The following is an 18,152-nucleotide window of genomic DNA, read 5'->3' on the forward strand; positions in this document are numbered from 1 at the left end:
TTTTCACTTTTATTTGTGGTCAGCTTGATATGTCTACACAAAAGCACACATCAGAAGTAAAATGACTGTGTCTTTTTATAGTATGACTTCAGACAGTTGGACAGTTTTAGGACTCACTGGCTCCTGGATCAGTTTTCCCATGCTTGCTTGAAGCATGCTAGTTAACATAGTGCAGAGAGAAAAGGCATGGTCTTTAAAGGCACATGAATCCAACCCATTGAGCCAGGTTCTGGCTCAAACGCTGCCCTCAGACCTTCATGCATAGTCCCTCCACACACACCCCCAGCTGAATTTTACTCCCCTGAAATTCTCTCATAGTTTTCATTGACTACAGTGGGAGTCATCTGGGTGTGTCCAAGGGCAGAGTCCTTGGCAGGCTGCATGTAACATACTGTTTGAGTTGAGGTGCAAAACCAAAAAAGCATTGTTTACTATTTATATGGGCCCTCACCAATTTCTGGATGCCAAAAGCAATGAACTCACTGCTTCTGAATAACTCATTCATCAAACCAGACATGAACAGTTTTCTTCCTTGGGTTTCGTTAGAAAGAAAATCATCTGCTGGTTCATTGCCTGGAAGCCAAAATATGTTTGGGGTTCTCCACTTCAACCCAAGCTGACAACCTGCAAGCTGACAACACCTCAAAGCAAGATGACTTGCTTTCATGTGGAGAGTTGTGTGTGTGTGTGTGTGTGTGTGCAAGCTGGTATGGCCACGAGGGTATGGAAAAGACTCTGAGATGGACTTGGACCTTCTCGAAACTTTCCTCCAAAGTTCAAGTTCTTGCAAACCATTTGGTGAGCCATCACTTTGGTATTATCCAAGTGATGAACACAGCCTAGGAAATTGTTAATGCCTCCAATGTCAGAAATCAGTATTTCCTCTGTATAGTTGATTTAATGTCAGTTGTCATTTGTTTTATGTCCTTGTGAAAAGAGCACATATTCCTTTGGGGTACTTTTTAATATAAAAATGCTAGTGCTTTGCTTTTGAACATATTAAATGATTCCATGTGTGTTATCAAGCTATTGGAGGAGCATGAAATGAGGGTGTTGTTCTGCCTCGGTCTAAGATCATTATGTGTGTGACACGTCGTCCAAAGAGCCTCAGAGACAAACACTACAAATACAGCAGTCAGAAGAAAAGGCTCCTTAAGTAGTGCATGCATCTTGAAAAGCACTTGGGGAAACTCCTAGAAGCAATGGATAGATCTTCTCCCAAACCCTCAAATATCAAGCATCCAAGTGAAAATCATTAAGTTTAATGAGATCTTTTGTCTGTAAAAGAAAACGAAGAGGTTAAAAAAACCTTCAAGTTTACAAGGACCTACAGCTAGATATTTTGAACCAAAATTCAGCTTTTAAGAAGGGGGATGTCTAAACCCTACCCCACTGCTGAGGTTTTGTTCTCAAAGGGTTCCAGGTGGTCCTGAGTAGCCAGGATGTTTCATCAAACGTATGGTCAAAAGTTGCAGATGTTCAACCCCAAATCCATCCTGCTTTAAATCTACTTTATCCTGTCCATGCTTCTATGAACGTTGAGAGTAATTTCCTCCTGGGGAATTCTTTTAAGAATGAGATTCCATTCAAGACAGCCACAGCCTTCTCCTCTAAACCATCATCATTGTAACTTCCCTCTTCAACCTGATTTTCCTCTTCGCTCATCGCTGTTACTCTTTTCTCCAAACTTTATAAAATTCGAGAAACTCTAGTGGTTCTGATTGATATTGCTCTTTAATGCCCACCCTTGGGGAATTTTAGCCTGGGTTTGGTTGCTCCCTCCCCTTTTATTTGTTTTGTTAGGAAAAGCATCATTATGAACGTTTACCTTCAGATCGGGTTCTGATTTCCACAGATTTGAACTCAAGAGTGGCTCCACCACTTAACCAAAGCATTTTTAATGTCATGGAATCAGTGAAAAGTGATAATATTTGTACAAATGCTGGGATAAGATCCCTGGATTAAACAAATGGGGCCACTTGAGGCAGGGGCCAGAGGGTCTGGTACAGCTGCCATAAAGAGTGAGATGATCAGAAGACTCATAACCTATACCCCATGTGGGACCATAGCCCAGCAGTCAGCAATCTCTGGCTTCAATTCTGCATATGTCAAGTTCTTGATCTATAAAAAGGAAGTAAGAAAGATATCTACTACCCATCTCTTATAGTTGTAAAGATTAAACGAGTTCATCCATGGGAAGCATTTAGCACAATGCCCATCACACAGAAGATGCTCATCAGTAGTCGTGATAGTAGAAATAGCAGTAGCTTATCCGCTGTTATGGTGACTTTGCTTCTGTATAATCTCATGAGTTGGAGAGGATCATTGACAAGTCATAGGCCAATCCTATATACATCTTCAAAGAACAAGTATGTGATTTGATGCTTAATGCTATAGAATCGGAGATCTTGATGTGAGGCCTAACATGATAGATCTTCAATAAACCGAGACTAGTGAGGAAGGGGAGGGCAGGTTGCCAAGGCAGGTGGAATCTGGAGGACATTACTCCGCTTCTTAGCAGAAACAAGCAAATTGCTCAAGGACCAGGCCATGTAACTAAAACTCAGTCAATAAGGTGAAATTTAGGAAAGGACTATGGGCCCTTGAGGAAGAGTGTACAGGAGGAATCTGGACAGCCAGACAGAAGCTCAGTAATCTGATGAGGCTAACTTGGGGGTAGTTTGAATTGTGACGGAACCTTACCCTGTTTGCCAGCAAGAGAAGCACTGGAGTGGGTGAGGGCAACACAGGGGTTCAGTTCACAGAGATATGGGAGAGCTGGTTGATTCCCAGGTGCATCTGAAGACTGGTCCCTGGCATCATCTGCAGATAGAGGACATCGGATATCCAGCAACAGAGGCCCAGGCTGTCTGAACAAGTGGGAATGGCCATCTGGAAAACTAAGAAGCCTTAGATTTGTAAAAACTGTGTTCAGCCAAGTCTGGATTATCTGCACAGAGGCATCTCTATGCTTGGGCACGTCTCCTCCCTCACTGCCCAAATGGTCTACTTCCAGCCATGCTCCCCAGGGACATTGCCTCCATTCCCCAAGCCTTACTCTTCTGCAGTTTCACAAAGCCTCCTTGGTTTAAATTCTTTGTCCTTCCATTGTCCAAGCCTAATAAGGAAGTCAGTCAGCTGTGGGTTGGGATAAGAAGCTGGTGGTGAGGAATAACATTCCTCCAAGGGCCTTTTGATCTTTAAGAGGCTATAAGTGGCCCAATTCCCTGCTTTTATGCAAAAATATCTCTTGTATGTGTCATTCAAACAGATTGTGTTCCTTCTCATGGCTGTAATTGTTGTCTCTTGGAGATTTTATAAGAAACAGAATGCAGGCCATCCCAAAGTCAAGCAGAAGAGGAAAGCATATGACTTGACTTTGCTCACCTTCTAGTCCTGTCTTTCTTATTCACTGATATCTGTCTTTAGGAGTCATGTATTTCAATGGCAAATGAAGATGTCCCGTGGTAATTCCTGCCTAGTCCTGACTGTCCCTGACCAACTATGTGTCCTTGGAAAAGCTGTTTCACACTGCTGGGCCTCAGTTTTCTTACTTGGAAACTGAGCACATTGGACTTTGTGAGGTAAATTTGATAGGCAGAATGTTATTACTGTTAAAAAACAGGATTTTGAAAATGAATATACCTGATTTTAATACTGGTTCTGTCACTTTGCAAAGGTGACTCAACTACCTCAGAGCCTCAGTTTTCTTATCTATAAACAAGGTTGATATACAGATTTTTAAAAGATAATGTTTATAAAGCGCTTACTAGTACCTGAATATTTTGAGTGCTGAATACATTTTAGCTCATATTATTTTTTCCATCTCTAATTTTCCTTCTGGGTGTAAATTTTACATAAATCTATTATTTTCTACCAAATATGCTAATATTTCTTTCCCTTAGTTTGGGCAAATTAAAAGGAGCAATTGTGACACTATATTTTATTATATATATGTATATATATATATATATATATATATATATATATATACACACACACACACACACACACACACATATATATATATACCATTGTGTGTGTACATGTATTCTCTCTCTCTCTCTCTCTCTCTCTCTCACACACACACACACACCCCAGACAGACAAAACAAAAAGATAACTGGATTTCCTCTCATCAGCAGAACCTAGGATAAGCTCAATTAAAGAGCTATCATACCAGCATTTGGTTCCTCAAGCTCTTGCACAGATCCTTCCCTTTGAGTCAATGACTCAGGCAGACAGCAGTTTTAAAGCTGAGGAGGTTGTTAAGGGCATTCTTCAGCAGCCCCATTTTGTGCAGAAGCAATATGGAATGAACAGAATCCTGATGAGTGAGGTCATTACAACTCTGCAGTATTAGCTATGTCCATCAACCTCAGAGCCCGGGCCTGGCTTGGTAGAAATATATAAAAAAAGAAGTAAAATAAGAGCTGCATGAAGATCTTGCAAAGAAGGAGTCTGAGAAGGCAATGGGAGTGGACTGAGGGAGAAGTGTTTGTCTCTAGCATCTTTTCAGAAGAGAGGTTCTTTTGACAGGAGAGGTTTGGAGATTATGAACCAACACCTCTGTCATTCAATATTACATTTCCCATTTTTAGTGGAGTGGGTTTTGATGCAATTAGGTAGCTGGAGCTTCTTCATTCTTGTGTCTGGCTCAGGTAACTCTAACTTTTACTTATTTATTCATTTACTTATTATCTACTCAAAAAACATCAATATGTACCTGCAATTGGCCATTATTGAGCTAGGTGGTAGAAATACAGACGTGACTAAAACTGGATCTCTACCCACAAAAAGCTCACAGTCTGGGAGGAGACAGAGGAAATCAGCACTCTCCAGAATAGTGGGTTGGCACTATGACAGAGGTATACAGAAGATACCATAGAGCACAGAGGAAGAACATCAAAATCACTGGGGAGTCAGGGAGGGAGGACCTAAAGAAGGTAGCAGTGGAGGAGGGCAGTGGTGAAGATATATTAGAGAGACCTTAAAGCATGGAGGAAATGGACTTAGAGTCACATTTTTGGTGGGGGCTATTAAGCTAACAGTTCTACCATCCACTCCTGGAAGGATACAAGACAAAGAGCTGGTTGGTGCAAAATAATGGTGACCTTGGGGGTTGCCTGGGTGGCTTAGTCAGTTAAGTGTCTGACTCTTAATTTTGGCTCAGGTCATGATCTCAGGGTCGTGAGATCAAGCCCTGCATCAGGCTCTGTGCTGGGCATGGAACCTGCTTAAGATTCTCTTCCTCCCTCTCCCTCTCCCCCTCCTTGCTCATGGTCTCTCTCTGTTAAAAAAAAAAAATGGTGATTTTGGTTTTAACCCTGTGGAATTTGAGGATGTTGTGGAACATGCCACAATAATAAGGTGTCTGGAAAACCACTGTCATTTATGAAGGTTGAAGCCATGAATGTGTATGTGCTTCTAAGACCAAGAGAGAGTATATAGATTTAAGAAAAGTAGATCATGGTATATCTGGGGGATACCCATTTTAAGGGTTGAGATGGGAAAATAGAGATGGTGGGAAAGAAAGAAAAGGAATAGTCACATAAATAGTAATACCAAGAAGACTTGTATCACCTAAGCCAAGAAACAGAGAACTTCTGGAAGGACATAGTGATCAGCAGAGTCAAATATCGCAGAAATAAGATGATTGCTAGGCGTCTCTTACTCATGTAGACTTTTTGCTAGCAAAGAATATGTTCATTCAACTTTTCTTAAGAAATAGTGGCTTTATGGCAAGTACACACTCAGAAAGTGAAGGACACGGGAGCCCTGTTCATGCAACCAGGTTTGAGTTGAATAGGAACTTGTTCCTTGTAGAGTATGGAATACAGTTTAGAAACCAAAAGTTTGTTCAGGATACAGCACAACTCTTGCAATCAGGATATCTTGTCACCTCCTGAAGGTGCTACAAGAACACAGAGGAGGCTCCATGATCCCTCTTCAGGCTTCCTGCCACCAACCCTAACTCTTTGTTTCTCTATGGAGGTCTGCATGCTTTGGCTCTACAACCATGTACTATCTCTACTGGCTTTTCAAAGAGAAAATCCAACTGGTCTAGTTCATCCCCATTTTTATAAATGCAGAAAGACCTCATAGTCCATAGCTTGTGGAGGTCTTGGGTCACTAGTATATTCCTACCCCCTGGGATGCAGTCAGCTGTAGCCAGAGACGCAAGGCAATATGGCACCCAGGCCATGATTACCTCTTCATAAAGAACCACCAAGGACTTCTTTCCTTCACAAGTAGCCCTGGAAGATGCTTCCTGTTTTAAAGCTTCTTCTTTATTATCATGGACATGGGTAATGTGGAAATCTTGGCATCCCAGGAAGAACAGTTTCAATGGAGTGGTGGAGACGGAAGCCAGAGTTTGAATTTTAGTAGATTGAGGATAAATGGGAAGCAAGCTAGTAGAGACAGGGAATTTAGATGAGTCTTTGAGGGAATGTAGGTTAGGAGGTATAGTACCAGAGCTAATAGGACATTTGCTTCTAAGACAAGATTGTCCTGTAAGATAGAAGATACTTCTGCCCATATATATATATAGATAGATAGATAGATAGATAGATAGATAGATAGATAGATAGATATAGATAGATATAGATGATATAGATATAGATATAGTAATAGGAGAGAGAGAAACATAGGGTATGTATGCACAGGAGAGGAAGAAGATTGATAGACTGGGTTCCCTAAAGAGCTGGCAGGAATCTGGCAAACTTTATCCATATCTACACTCGTCATGGGGCTTCCCGATCTGATATTGTTGGGTGTGGAGAAATTCTGAGAGAGATGGAGAAGGACCAAAATGACAGTGAGAGCATGAAGAAAATGAAGGAATACTGTGTGTGGGCAGCTAGAAAGACCAGCGGGGATAAGAAAAGAAGAGTGGGAAGGTCAAAGAAAGTGAAGAATCAGTAGGCAGGAATTTGACCAAATCCTCAAGGGACAAGTTATGGGTCCTCTTGGATATTCTGATGAGTCTAGGGGTTACATTTACTTCTCTGGCTGCAAGGAGAAAGACAAAAGCAGGCCTTGGTTGTGATGTCTCTCATAACTCACTACCATAGCAGACAAGTCCCCAGAGATTCTAGAGCTTTTTATTTTGCATCAATAAATATTTACTGCTGTTGTATCACCTTAGTGATGATTTTTACCATACATCCTGTCTGAGTTTCTTGGAACAATCCCTTTAAAAAAATTTTAATACCAGAAATAATCCCAGTGGATAAGCCAATTAGGTCTTAAAAATAGAACCTTTGTTAAAAAGCCATTATAATTTCTCTTCTGGTGTTGGGCTCTGTCATTGATAAATTGCCCCCAGGCTCCTCTCTTAACGTCTTAGGTTAAGACTGTCTCTAGTACATACATATACCAGAAGCACTAAGATTTGTTCATTTAAAAATAGATCCAAAGGCAAACATATTTCAAGTGGATTTCCTACTATGGGGATTTCAAAAATTAACACTGGAGAATGAAGGTGGAAACTGTAGTTTTACATTTGTACTTAGCAAATGCAAGGTCTGCTCCCGTACTTTTTCCATTTCCTCCACCGAACTCTGCTACACTGCTTTACTATAAATATGAGTTGTAAGGGGCAGATTTTGTAAGCATTTAAGACCTCTGTTTTCTGCTTTGAAAGGAGAATGGGCCTCTTAACAAGCTTTTCTTTTCTTTTTCCTCTCTCTTCTCTTCCTCCTTCTTCTTTTGAGCCAAGGGAAAAATAAGTTATGTGAAGGTGAATTAAAAGGTGGTATTTATATTTAACATTTCATTTCCTTTAGGTATCAGATCTGGGATTCAAATAACCGTGGACAAAGAGAGTGGCCAGACAGCTGTCCCCATCCCATGAAATTGCCCTAATTCCTCTTGACAGAGTCAAAGCCGATTTGTTTCTTGGTTTATAATCTTATCGCTAGACAATAGCCAACATTTTTTGAGCACCTAGTAGGTGCCAAATACTGAGGATAAAAAGGGAATAAGCATGAGTCCCTTTCCTAAAAGCTCAGGCTTTAGTGGTGACCACCGAGTAGTTGGTATATTAATGCAGCAAATCAGGCAGAGTGGACGCTCAAAAGACAGAAAGTGACAGGGTGCAGTGGATATAAAATTTCTCCCTCTTATTCATTCAGGCTTATGACAAGCAGCTAGCTATATCCTTGACTTCGCTCTGTGACTGCTCAAAAAAAAAAAAAAAAAGTTCCCGAAGGAAAGAACTTTATGTGTAGCTATGAAGCTGATTGATGTCCTTAAAGCCCAAGGGGTCTTTGCTGACAGGCTTGCTTGCCATTTCAAAACCAAAAAAAGGGGCGGGGGAAAGGGAAAGGGGTGTGTGTGTGTGTTGGGGAAGCAGGGACTAAGGGGAGAAACAGCAGGTAGGGAGACAGACGAAGCACCCACGTAGATGAAATATTTTCCTAATGTTTACCTTATATGACAGCTATGGGTGAGGCAGGAAATAATCAAGAGAGAACATCTGTGATTTAATATGGTGCAAATTAGTTGGGCTCAGTAATGCTAGCTGCTATAACAAGCAGCCCCTACATCTCAAATAATTATTCCTTGTTTGCCCCCATCACAGTCCAATAGGGTCGCGAGGGAGAGGACATCATCTTGCGCAGTCTTCAGGCACCCACAAGCCTTCTGCTGTGATGCCACCATCATGTGGTCCCAGGGAAACCAAATAAGGGGCAGAGAAGTGCACAGATTGGGCAGGAGGAGGGAGGCTGCAGCCAGGCCTGGAGGTGGCATACAAAACTTTGCTTACATTGCACTGGATGGAATCCAGGACTCACGGCCCAAAACTAATTGCAAAAGAAACTGGGAAATGTAGTCTTCCTTTTTTTAAATTTTTAAAAAATTTTCATAGGTTAATTAAAAAAAATTTTTTTAAATTAACATATAATGTATTATTTGTTTCAGGGGTACAGGTCTGTGTCTTCCTGTATGCCCAGAAGGAAAATAAATTGTTTTTGGTGAACATACGGCATTGTCTCTGACATATGGTAGTACTTTCATCAAGCTAAAATTGACAGTGATAAGAGTCCTAAAAAGCATACAAGTGAGGTCTTGCCCTTGTTGGAATACTGGCTGCCTTGTTTTCTGCATTACTTGGAAGACTTTGAATCTATGTACTTATTATTTACATCTGTCTATGGCCTGAGTGAAAAACATTTCTGAGGTTTCAAATTTTCTGAGGAAACCTAACTTGAAGTAAAGTGTATGGCATAGCCTAAAGATGTCTTTCTTTCTTTCTTTCTTTCTTTCTCTTTCTTTCTTTCTTTCTCTCTCTTTCTTCCTTCCTTCTTTCCTTCTTTCTTTCTTTCTTTCTGTCTTTCTGTCTTTCTTTCTTTCTTTTTTCTTTCATTTCCCCTTCCTTCCTTCCTTCCTTCCTTCTTTCTTTCTTTCTTTCTTTCTTTCTTTCTTTCTTTCTTTCTTTCTTTCCTTTTTTCTTTCATTTCCCCTTCCTTCCTTCCTTCCTTCCTTCCTTCCTTCCTTCCTTCCTTCCTTCCTTCCTTCCTTCCTTCCTTCCTTCTTTTCTCTCTCTCATATTAATCACTGTGTCAATTCCATGTGGAAAAGAGAAAAAAGAAAAACCCAACTCTTTTAAAGTACTAACACTTCACATGAGGAAGGGAAAATGGAGGGTGGCCTCAGAAGTGTCCCCTCTGAAGGAGAGACTTCCTCCCAGCTCTGTCAGAGTTGACTCAGCTCATTAAGTAGCTAGGCAGGTGCCCCATTCGATGGGTCAAAATAGACAACTGTGGCAGCTAGCGGGGTTGTCTTCTGGGATTCAGATTACGTAGGTACTTTCATTCCCAGCTTGAACTTCCCATAAGCCCCGTGGCATAGGAACCTACCCTTCTAGTTTAGCATCATTGTAGAGATAACTAAATGACTACAGTAGAAAAAGTAAGGAAAAATAAATCACTCAAAAGTTCCGACAGTACGTTCCTTTTTCCTTAAAACTTTATTAAGTGTTACAGACGATATGATTAAGGAGACTTAAGCTCAAAATGTAAAACCATAATAAACAATCCAAACACTGTATAGTTTGAATTCCTTAGATGGTGCAGCAAGTTGTCTCTTTAAGTTTGAAATGATAGTTGCTAAAGCATACCATCAAGGATTACTTCTAACAAAAATCACAGCTGGCTTTGAAATTAATTTGAAAATGAACATAATCTAGAACAGGTACATATACAAGAGGTGAAGTAATTCCTGGCATCCTTCAGCTGATACACTATCTTAACAGTTTAGGGCAAAGCATTTAGTATTTAGGAAAATTACACATCAGATTGTATTTTATGATTTTTTTCCCTGGGAGTGTATGAACAAGCATTACAAACATGCTATACACCTGTAAGGCTGAGCATTATGGTGGGTAACTAGGGAATATCCACTACACCAGGAAGAAATCTGCACAATGAATCAGGCAGACAACAGCTGGTGGAGAAATCAGTTGGAGAATCAGAGTAATCTGTGGAAGGTATTTGAGTTCACTATAAACATTTTGCAAGCATTGGGTGAAGAAGCTACATCTCTGGGCCTCACAACCAAAGCCCAGGCTTGCTGCAGGCTAGAGAAATGGTTTTCAGAAAGTACACAGCTCAAGACAAAGAGCTACCATGTGGGGTTGGTTTTTTGTTTGTTTGTTTTTTTCCTGATTCAGGTTGTTTTGGAAACCGCTCATGAAGCGTCAGTCTTTGGAAGAACTGGCCCTGGGTTTCTAGTGTTTGGCCTCCCAGGTGCCCTGTCTTTCCACAAGTGCATTGCTAGACAAAGAAAGGGTATTTCTTTTTAGTATTAAGCATGTGCTGAGCAGGAAGGAGCCTTTGCCTGTCCCTTAGGGCACAAAATAAGAGCACTGTGGTGAGTAACGGAGAACTTGGCCAAGAAAAGAAGTATGTCTGAGGTTAGAGAAAGCAGGATGCAAGTTTGCTTTCCTTCACCTCCAAATCCACTAGATTTTCCTATCTTATTTTTCTTTGGCACCTTTTACCTCAAATCTTTGTGTCATGCATAGTTAAAAAAAAAAAAACCCAGTTGAATGAAAAGGAATCCCCCCTCCCCCATACAAAGGAGGGAAGATGCTCTGTGAGCTGGGGCCTTAGAAGAAAGGAGGTTTGGGCAGGGAAAGGGAAACACAGGAAAGAAAAACACAAAAATAGATTCTGGAGTGAACTCGGAGTGCAGGATCCAATGGAAACCTACAAATGCAAATGGCAAAGGATCAAAGGTGACAGGGTGTGTGAGGCATTCGTAGGTAGAGAAATTCCTTAGGACTCAGGCACCCGCTGCTTTAAGTTCAGAGCATCAGGACAGGGGAGAGAAGCCTGAAGTGGTGCAGGGCGGGGGGCGGGGCAAAGAGGCTGCAGGGGACACCCCTGAGCTGCCCCCACTTAGAGGCCAAAGTGTGGCTTCCCTGCTTCAAGCTGATTCTCACATGCCCCGCCTTCCCCCAGCTCTTCTATAATCGCCTGAAATGTGAAAAGCGCTTCATTCCAGGGAAAGGTTAGGCAGAGGGAGCTTGGCTCTTTTACTCACCTCGAGGACCATTCCCCCTCCAAAGTGGGTTCAGGTCTGAAGTTTCGGGCCTGATCTCCCCTCCTCGCCATGGCCGTGACCGTGGCCTGGGGACTTCAGCTGCAAGGCTTTTGCCCATGCTGGGCAGTTCACCATCCATCTCTCCTTGGGTCCTGAGCAAGGCTGGCAGAAGGGAAGAAGGCCCAGAACTTAAACTTCACAAGAGCAGTAGCAACAACACCTCCCTTCCCCCCCCACTCCCCCACCCCCCACAGAAAGCCACCCACCACAGAGGGCCAGCTGGTCTCATGGTGGCCTTGCTTCAATACCTCGAGCCCGGAGGTTGCCATTCTGCCACATCCTGGCAGCCGGGTCTTGAAAACCAGTCCTGTCCTCCAGCTTAAGCTCCACGAGGACATTGGTCAAATTGCCACTTTGAAATTCACGCCCGGATCCTTATGTGGAATGTGCCCTCTGTCTACCCTCATCTCTTTGGAGCTTAAATCCAAACATTGCCTCTTCTGTTAAGACTCTGGAATAAAAATAAAACAGGTAATTGGACTACGAGAGAGCAGGAAAATAACAGTAACCAGCAAGTATTACGTCTATGTTGACTTTTCACTTTGCTCGTAGAAGTGAATGTGTTTGTCCGTTCATTAATAAAAGGAGGCTGCCCCAGCGTTCTAAACTCCTTGGGGTTGAGGACTTGTCACCCACTTTCAGCTCCTTGTTAGAGACCAAGCAGTGGAACGAGCTGGGGGCTATCAGACCAGATGGTCTGCGAAACTAGCGTTTAATATTGTTACTACACTGAGTGAGCCGGGCCTTCCTCTGCCCTAGTGGAGGCAAGCAGTCAGGTAAAGGGGGACAAGATAGAGAGGAGCCTGGAGAGCAGGTGTGTGTGTGGGGACTTCCAAGCACCCCCAACTTCCTCTCTTTGCAGAGAAAAGAGAGTCTATTTGCTTCCCCCATTACTCTTACTTTCTAAGCTGTGTTGGAATCGAGAGAGAAAAAATATGACATTTCAAAAACACAATGTTGAGTGGAAAAAGCTAGGTATAGAAAAATATAGTATGAAAATTAACCATCTATGTTAATTCTTTTTTGAAAAGGTAGAAAACTGCACTGTCCACTGTCATGAAGATCCATTTATGTAACACAAGCTAGAAAATGCATGAGGATATGCGTCATCATGATAATAACAATAACAGCCACGTCCATCACCACCACAGTGCCTGACTTCATTGAGAACTTTCCATTTGCTGGGTGCTGTTCTCATTAGCTCACTAAAGCTGCTGGGAGGGAAGGGAAGGGGTGGGGGGTGAGACTTCAAGTTGTATTCAAAGTGAATATAGCAAAGTGGCAAAATGGCCACAAATTACACATTTGGGTGGAGTGCGCGTTATTTTCTTTTCGGTATTTGGTGTGTTTGAAACATTTCCTAATTAATTAGAAGAAGAAAGCAAAAGCCATAATGAAGGGAAACATGTAGACTTTGGGTTAGAAAGCGCCTCTTCTGCCTAAGGACATGCCATCTCAACTTCCACCCTCGGAGCATGTCCCCACTGACCTTCATAGTGCTGCCTGGGTTGGGTGGAGGTTTCGTGCTTCTCTATTCTCACTCTCCAGACACTGCATCTGGTCCCACACCTCTCGAACACTGATGTGTCTTGCAAGTAGCTTCTTAGTCCATCCTGTAAGAAGCATTCTTCATCACTGGGCTCTGCTGAGGCCTCCGCAGCATATGTCCCAGGTCCGTGTCCTTTTACACCCCAGGACCTGCCTTATGTCACACAGACACCCAAGGACACATCAAACCCAACCTGCTCCAAAGCAAACCCGACTCCCCAAAACTATTTCTCCCACAGTGAATACCTGGTCCCCCTTGGAGTAAAAACAGCCACACTGATTTGTTCTGAGCTCCCTTCTTTCTATTGCTCTCCACAACCCACCCATCAGCAAGTCTTATTGGCTCTAATTTCAAAATGCACATTCCATGGGGATGCATCTCAGCCTCACAACCTCCCACCCAGCACCATCGGGCCTGTACCACTGACGACCGCAGGAGCCTCCCCAGCTTGCCAGCTTCACCTTCCACCGTCCGTGCACTACAGTCCCTTCTCCATATGGATTCCTTAAAACCTTTCCAGGGCACTCAGAACTCAGTAGAAAGGCCTCTCTGTGGTCCGTAGGGTGCACATCGTGGGCCACCGGTCCCTCCCATGCCCATCCTGTCCCTGCTCCCTTCGCCATAGTCACAGAAACCATCCGAGGGCCTTCTCCCAGGTTCTCAACGAGGCCTAGACAGGCTCCCAATAGCCTGGCCTTTAGTCTTGCTCTTCCTTCTGCCTAGACCCCTCTTTACCTAGCTAGTTTCATGGCTGGCCGCCTTCTTCTCTTCACTCAGGTCTCTGGTCAAGTCTCATTACCCCATCAAACATAACAGGCCGGTTGCTTTCCTTCTCCCTGCCTGGGTTCATTCTTCTAGAACAGTGCCTGACCCATAGTGGGCACTCACCACACATCTGTTGAAATCCTGAAATAATAATACCTCTCAAGCACCAGCTGGTCCCAGCATTCACACACATTAATTCATTAAGTACCCACCAAAGCTCTCTGAGGAAGTCCTATCTGAACAGCACGGGTGACCAACCCTTGGAGAATGTGCACAGGCTCTCACTGGTGCCGATTTTATGCTGGAACTCAAACCCCCTCCTCTTTGCTCCAGTCTTTCCTGCTGTACCACACTGTGGCTCTCAAAGGAGGAGAGCCAGGAGGAATGATATTCAACTGTCTGCTCTGTGCTGCCAGGGATTGGCGTGGGTCACATGAACAGAATGATTTTCATCTTCACAAACACCCTCAGAAGTTAACGATACCTCCATTCTAGAGATCAGAAAACCAAACTTTCTGAGAGGTTAGATAATTAGCTTAAAATCGCCACTTCTCCTCAGTCACAGAATGTGCCCAGCTCTGCCTTTTCCACAGCTTGTGCTCTCTTAAAGATACCCATCCTGCTTGCCTCCAAGTTCGATTTTAATTCCCGTAAAAGGCTGCCTTCCCTGGAGCCTGTCCACAGCACAGGCTTCCCGATCCCTGCCTTCTCATGAATGATTCCAACTCTGGCTCCTTCCCTCTCCTCACTCCCTCCCTCTGCTGCGGGGACCTTTCCCTAGAACTTTCACCCTCTACTCATTGCTTACGCCTGCTGTAGTCTCAGAGGCGCAGTCATTCTCACGGGCCACCCAGAAGTTGGACATGAGAAAACAGGTTAGGTCGAAGAGAGCGAGTGGGAGAACATCCAGTGCTAGAAGGCAGATGGTGCCCAATTTGCAAATGGGTTTGTTTGCTTGAATTTCTTTGGAGGACAGTCTTAAGCAACTTGAAACACATTTTCCCATAGAAACAATATTATCGATGATGGATAGGGTCTTGGGGTCATCCATGAAGCCCTGAATAATGTCAATGTCTAATCAAGATACTACTAGATACTCCTAGAATTATTGAAACTCACTAGCAAGTCAACATCAGTCACATGGATTCTGTGGAAAAAAATGGGATTTGAGTTCCAACTGGGGACACCAAGAACACTTCTGCTCACATTATTCATCTCATGCTCCTGTCTCTGTGTGAGATTCTCCTTGCCATGCACCCCAACGCAGCTGAAAAGTCAAAAGGATGGTTGTTGGCCTCAGGTAGTAGAAGGTGCTGGACATTTGAAGGAGGGAAGAGCAAAAGAGGGCTCCCAGAGTAGGGGGTCCCTTGGCAGGGACCTGTGCTTAGAACCTGATGTACTAGTGGCACCATTTTCCTGGCCCCAGGCTTTTGGGGGAGTCTCCTGTGATGTAGTATGGTGACCAGAGTAAGCAGAGTGATGACAGGACATTAGCAGCAAGGAGGCAATCACCATTCAGAAGGGGCAACAAGTGCAGATGTGTGGCTGCTCCCCGCGTGTATCCTGACGTCTTTGGAGAAGACAGATGAGCAGGTGGCCCAGGAACCAGGAGGCCCCAGTCCTTGCTCTCCTTCCTTAACTGAGAGCTCTAGGCAACATGTAGACTCTCAGCGCCTTATTTTCCTTTCATGTTAAGTGGGGAAAAAATTCCCTTCACAGGGTTATGATGACCGTCTATTAGGATACGATTGGAAAAATGCTTTTCTAGCCCATTCAATGCTATGTTAGTATTACGCTTAGCATTACACAACAGGCCACATGCTCTCCAAAAATTAATATTGTTTGGTACCAAACCACTAAGAGAGGGACATATAAAAAACTTCCATCTATCCACTATGGTTTGCTTTTTTTTTTTTTTAAACACTCCTAGCAACTGAGAATTATCTAAAGAGAGGGAGATTTCAACCCAGACACCCATTTTGTTCCAGGCTGAGAACTGGCCACTCCTACTCCTTGTCCTCCATGTCTGTTCACCTCCACCCCCTCAGACCTTGCAACTTAGCACTCTGTGTGGCTTCATGTTCTCCCTTCAGAAGAATTTAAAGGATCCTGTTTCTTTCTTTTGTTGTCCTGCTGGAGAAGAATCTAATCAACAATCCTTTTTTGAAGCCTAATAAAAATTGAATAGATCACATTTTAAATGTAGATTTCTGGAGGAAAAAACAAAATCTTTATCCAAACCTCGCATGTAGGACTGTTGAGATTAGATGGGTTGTATTCCAGGACCCTGCATGTAACAAGGGGACATTAACAACCTAAGGAGAGTTCCCTATTTGGAAAGCATTTTCTCCCCTACTTGCTGAATTATTTCTCCCCAGTTTGGGACATAATGTTCCTATGTGGAGAGGAAACATTGACTTGACTGACTCCTTTTAAATGCCTGTTTTCTGTAGGGGAAGTCAACCTATTTAATGCTTTGCCCTTTCAACACGTGTTCATAAACTTATTAGTCAGTATGTCAGATTCTCTGTTTTAAAGTCCCAGACTGGATTGCACATTTGAAAATGGAAGCCATGGACACAAACCATTTTCAAGTTGGAGAGACATTAAAAACAATTATGTCCTACAGTGTTTCTCTAGAACCTTGCCTTTCAGGATCTTGGCACCTGCTATATCATTACTGTATAGCCACCTGCTTTGAGATCAGATGCTGCAAGTTTTCCTCTATTTGTCTCTGGACTGATGAGTCAGTGTAAGACTTGGTTCTAAAACATCTCAGCTGGACAGTGGTATGGGCAGCATTTAGAATGCTGAATGCTTCTGTCCCAAAGTCAGTTCCAATAGTTCTGTACAAGAGGTACAGGACTGTGGGAAATACCAAACTCATTAGAATTCGGATAAACAGGAAGTTGGTCTGCCCAAGACACTGGTGAGCAGCCCAGAACCACACACAAGGAACATCCACGGAAGGATGTGAATTTTAAGGTTGAAAGTTGTAAAAATAACCCAATAACCCAATAACTCACCTTTAGTATTCTTTGAAAATCAGAATCATTAGAAAGGATTCTCAGCATTGCTTTAATATAAAATTCTAGATTGCCCATTTGGCCATGCCAGGAGTCTAAGTGCATCTTTAGTTCTCCAGGGCTGATGAGTTCTTTTTTTTTTAAAAAAGCCTTCCTCTATCATCTTAAACTTAAAAATTTCAGTATCTGCTTTTGCCTTTCTCGGGAATATGAAATATGTTGTAGGAAATTCAATAAAATCTAGATGACCAGGTATGTCTTTGTGGGTAAAACAGAGAAGCATGGACTGGATACTACTATGGCTGGACTGACTTGAGAATGGTCTCATCCACACTCATGATTATTGGGCTGGAGGTAAATGGTCATGAGAGTTTTCCAAGGACTTGGAAAGCATCCTTGATTTCTCCTGTCAAGAGGTAGAAGGTCATGCATTTGCATCCAACACAAAACTTTAATGAATTTGCCACCTGATATACTGAAAAGTACACTGCTGATCCACTTCATAGACACATTAGTAGAAATAAGACACAAAACATGTCCATTAGCTGCAGTGTTGGGACACATTAACCTGGATTTTATTTGACTGAAAACTCATTGCAAATAAACTGATCGGTGGGGCTACTAAAAAGACACCTTGTAATTTCAGTCCGTAAAAATAGAGATATAATGTCTAGAACAAAGGAAAAGATAAATCTTTTATACTCCAAACACCTGAAACATGCACTTAATTTTGGCACTTTTATGTCTTGAGCATCTTAGTAACATGTGCAGTTATTTGATTAGAGAGCTGGATAAATTGGAATACAGAGTTGTATCCAGGAGTCAACAGCCAGAATAATGAAAGACCTAAAGACAGTTTCAAAGTATAGAAATATTTCTTTTGCCCCGAAAAAGAATTAAGGAAATAATCATTACTTGCCGCAGGAAAGGATGTGTTCAAACATGGACTTGGACCACCAGAAAGATTCAAGCAGGTGACCACTGTTTCCACCTGATGATGTAGGATCCTTTCTAACCCTGCCCCTTCAAGGCTTCCATGGGAATACTTCTATGGAGGTGCCATTTTATAAAATTGTGTCCTTTTTAAATAAAAATAATGTTTTAAAACTTTGTAGTATTTTCCTTAATCGTCTGGATTGGGGCTGCTTAATACTTTATTGAGAAAATGGAAATGTTTTCTGTTCTGTCCAGTATGATAGC

At 42.6% G+C, this 18,152-nt stretch overlaps 1 protein-coding gene across 8 annotated transcripts in view; it reads left to right on the top strand.

Annotated features, from left to right (window-relative positions):
- The window catches only part of SUGCT (succinyl-CoA:glutarate-CoA transferase), an 800,213-nt gene that overhangs the window by 727,295 nt on the left and 54,766 nt on the right, over positions 1–18,152 (top strand). The window contains exon 15 of one of the 8 annotated variants that reach the window (XM_064575445.1): positions 547–1,146. The exons of 6 other annotated variants lie outside the window; for them this stretch is intronic. In XM_064575445.1, the coding sequence (XP_064431515.1) occupies positions 547–620 (74 nt within the window). In that variant the 3' untranslated portion in view covers positions 621–1,146. Of the gene's footprint in view, positions 1–546; positions 1,147–12,643; positions 16,479–18,152 lie in introns of those variants that run through there. One more of the 8 variants, XM_064575446.1, reaches the window with a different exon arrangement.

Source organism: Mirounga angustirostris, unplaced genomic scaffold, assembly GCF_029215605.1.
Source record: "Mirounga angustirostris isolate CCGP_5_RB_7025 unplaced genomic scaffold, mMirAng1.0.hap1 SCAF_12, whole genome shotgun sequence".
Taxonomy (NCBI): Eukaryota; Metazoa; Chordata; class Mammalia; order Carnivora; family Phocidae; genus Mirounga; species Mirounga angustirostris.